This window comes from Mus caroli, chromosome 6 (assembly GCF_900094665.2).
Source record: "Mus caroli chromosome 6, CAROLI_EIJ_v1.1, whole genome shotgun sequence".
Taxonomy (NCBI): domain Eukaryota; kingdom Metazoa; phylum Chordata; class Mammalia; order Rodentia; family Muridae; genus Mus; species Mus caroli.
In genome coordinates this window covers 110,743,827-110,746,954 of record NC_034575.1, presented here as the reverse complement: position 1 = coordinate 110,746,954, position 3,128 = coordinate 110,743,827, and the positions used below count along the sequence as shown (strand labels likewise).

The following is a 3,128-nucleotide window of genomic DNA, read 5'->3' as shown; positions in this document are numbered from 1 at the left end:
TCTCTCTCTCTCTCTCTCTCTCTCTCTCTCTCTCTCTCTCTCTCTCTCTCTCTCACACACACACAGACACACACACTTTTGATTTACAATTGGTTGAGTCTATGGCTGTGGACCCACAGGTATGGCACAGGAGTATGGTTGCAGTTAATCCTTAATTCATTTCCTGGGCTGAGAGTCAGCACATAGTGGGTAGTCAGGTAGAAAGTTCTGGTTGAAAACAGGGTATAGGTTACATTTTCTTTAATTCTAGGACATTTCATCCCTGACTAAGTGATTTGTGTGTCAGGACTGTATGTGAGACAGTAAGAGCTGTAGAGTCAGAGCTCCTCATGTGTGTATCTTAGCCTGGACACTCAGAAGTATGTTGTAAGAATTTTCTCTGCTTTAGATGGGATAGCACTTCTACTTAGTATCTAACTGTATGTATTAATGTGGATAATAGGAATGAGGCATGTATATACATAAATTTGCGTATGTGCTATGTATGCACGCACGCACATATGCTCTGTATCCCACCCCACAATAGAGGCTCCTGGTGAATTCTATCTAGCTCCTGCTGGATAAGACAAAAGAAGTGTCTGACAGAAGGCTCAAAGGGAGATTCTCATAGTTTTCTAAAGGAGGAGAACCATTGCTTTGTCTCCTTGCTGACTTGCAAGTGTCTGGGCATTCTTAGTCCTTATACCTGAGGCATGTTACATAGTTAAAACATCAGGTTATGATGGGTTACATGACCAGTCTGCCGCTTTGGTTCTGCACTCAAACTGAACCCTGAATATTACAGTGGAAAATTCCGACTTTGTAAGTAGATATGGAATCTGGGAGTTTGGGGGCAGCAGCTAGGATGATTTCTTACAAAGAGTAGAAGGAAGAAATAAATCAGTATATTTTTTTTCCTGACTAACTTGCTCACAGATTACAAAAAGCCATGAACCACTGTTTTCACAACTTTCTATATTGTGTTCTTGGGTTAAGTACTTTTCTTCTAGAATTATAATTATTTGTCTTTCAGGTATAAGTATTGTTTAAACTGCATCAATGGAGCACATACAGGGAGCTTGGAAGACGATCAGCAACGGCTTTGGACTCAAAGATGCGGTGTTTGATGGCTCCAGCTGCATCTCCCCTACCATTGTTCAGCAGTTTGGCTATCAGCGCCGGGCCTCAGATGATGGCAAACTCACGGATTCTTCTAAGACAAGCAATACTATCCGGGTTTTCTTGCCGAATAAGCAAAGGACTGTGGTATGTGACCCTAGAAAATGTAGTTCTCTTGCCTTTGGAGACTGTGCTGTGCTGTCCAGTTTATAGATGGGAGAATCTCCTTGTCACTTGGGGTCTCTGTTAATCGTTTTTTTTTTTTTTTTTTTTTAATTCCCCCAAGTGAAAATTTATTTTTATTTTTAAAAAGACTTATTTGGGGTTGGTGAGATGGCTCAGTGGTTAAGAGAATTGACTGCTCTTCCTGAGGTCACGAGGTCAAATCCCAGCAACCAACCACAATGGTGGCTCCCAACCATCTGTAATGAGAAGCAAATAATAAAAACCTGTGGGCTGGAGTGAGCCGGGGGTGTGTGGGAGAGGGAGGTGGAAAGAGCTGGGCCGGAGCAAGAGGGAGAAGGAAAGGGAGGAAAAAAGAAAAAAAAAGACCTATTTGTTTTATCTCTCTCTATATCTCTATCTCTATCTCTATCTCTATCTCTATCTATATCTAAGTGTTCTGTCTTCATGCACACGAGAAGAGGGAATCAAATCTTATTATAGGTGGTTGGGAGCCAGCATGGGTGCTGGAGATCAAACTCAGGAGCTGTGGAAGAACAGTCAGCCGCTCAGATTTACTGTATGAAATCACTGATCTGCTCACTCTCTACTGCCTTCAATCATTGCCCACAAAAGCCTTTTTTTCTGCATCTTTATTTTTGGGTGAGGAGGAGAGGATATTTCTGATACTTTTTTTTTCTTTTGAAATATTTTAAAAATTGTATTTATTAATTTTGTGTGTGTTCATGTGTGTGCGGTGCTTGCATGTGTGTACTGCTACAGTATGACATGGAGGCCAGACAGCTTGTATGAGGAGATTTCCTCTTCCATTACCACATGGGCCCTGGTACTGAGCTCAGATGGTCAGGTGTGGCAGCAGCTGTCTGCCTCCAGAGCATCTTGTCAGTTGTTAGCCAATTTTTTTTTTTTGGGGGGGGGGTTCTTCTTCTTCTTTTAGTTTCCAAGCTAATTAAAACTAATTAAAGAAAGGGGGGGGGAAGACATTTATTCTTCTGTGAATGCAAAGTATTGACTTAATTTTTAGATTGCATTACATATGAGGAAAATACAATTTTCTGGGTTATTTTACTTTAGGAAAAAGTCTAGATTTTTAATTTTGAAAAAAATTTAGTTTTTGTTTTATGCGAATGAGTGTTTGCTACCTGCCATGTATGTCTGTGTGCCAGTGTGTTCAGAGCGCATAGAGGCCGGAGAGGACACTGGATTCCCTGGAACTGGAGTTACAGACTGTTATGAGCTGCCACGTGGCGCTGGGAATTAAATGTGGCTGCTCTGCAAGAAAAGCCAGTGCTTTTAACTATTAGGCTATCTCTCCATCTCCTAGGAAAAGATATTTTATTATTTTATAGGCTCAAGATAGATTTTTAGGTTGCTTAAGAAGAAACTCCTGCCTTGTCTCTTCTCAGGGCACAAAATATTTCTGCATTTTCCATGGAATCAGTGACGGGTCCATGTTGGAACCAGATGCTGTCAACAGGATTTTCTGACAGGAAACCCCATTATTTTCTAAGGACCCACTGCTCAAAACCCTTTACTCTTCTGAACTTTAAAAGCAAAAAACCAGTTTGACTGAAACAGAAAAGTGAACTTATATTGGTTTTTGTTTGTCAGGTCTTGTTTAACCTAAATTTAGAACTTGTTCATCCTTGTGGAGCACAGTATGAGACATTTGTTTGTTCCTTCAGGCTCTAAGGTTGGGAGGCCAGCCAGAGCTTTCTTGGTTTTCTTCTGACAGTCCCCTCTGGTTTTTCTTTTTTCTCTTTTCTTTTCTTTTCTTTTCTTTTCTTTTCTTTTCTTTTCTTTTCTTTTCTTTTCTTTCTTTTCGTTCGTTTTTTTTTTTTTTTTTT

General features: G+C 40.3%; 1 protein-coding gene across 3 annotated transcripts in view; it reads left to right on the top strand.

Moving 5' to 3' along the window:
- Positions 1 to 3,128, top strand: part of Raf1 (Raf-1 proto-oncogene, serine/threonine kinase) — a 57,869-nt gene that overhangs the window by 31,596 nt on the left and 23,145 nt on the right. For 2 of the 3 annotated variants that reach the window (XM_021165724.1, XM_021165725.2), the window contains exon 2: positions 1,013 to 1,245. In XM_021165724.1, the coding sequence (XP_021021383.1) occupies positions 1,039 to 1,245 (207 nt within the window). In that variant the 5' untranslated portion in view covers positions 1,013 to 1,038. Of the gene's footprint in view, positions 1 to 1,012; positions 1,246 to 3,128 lie in introns of those variants that run through there. The other variant, XM_029478996.1, reaches the window with a different exon arrangement.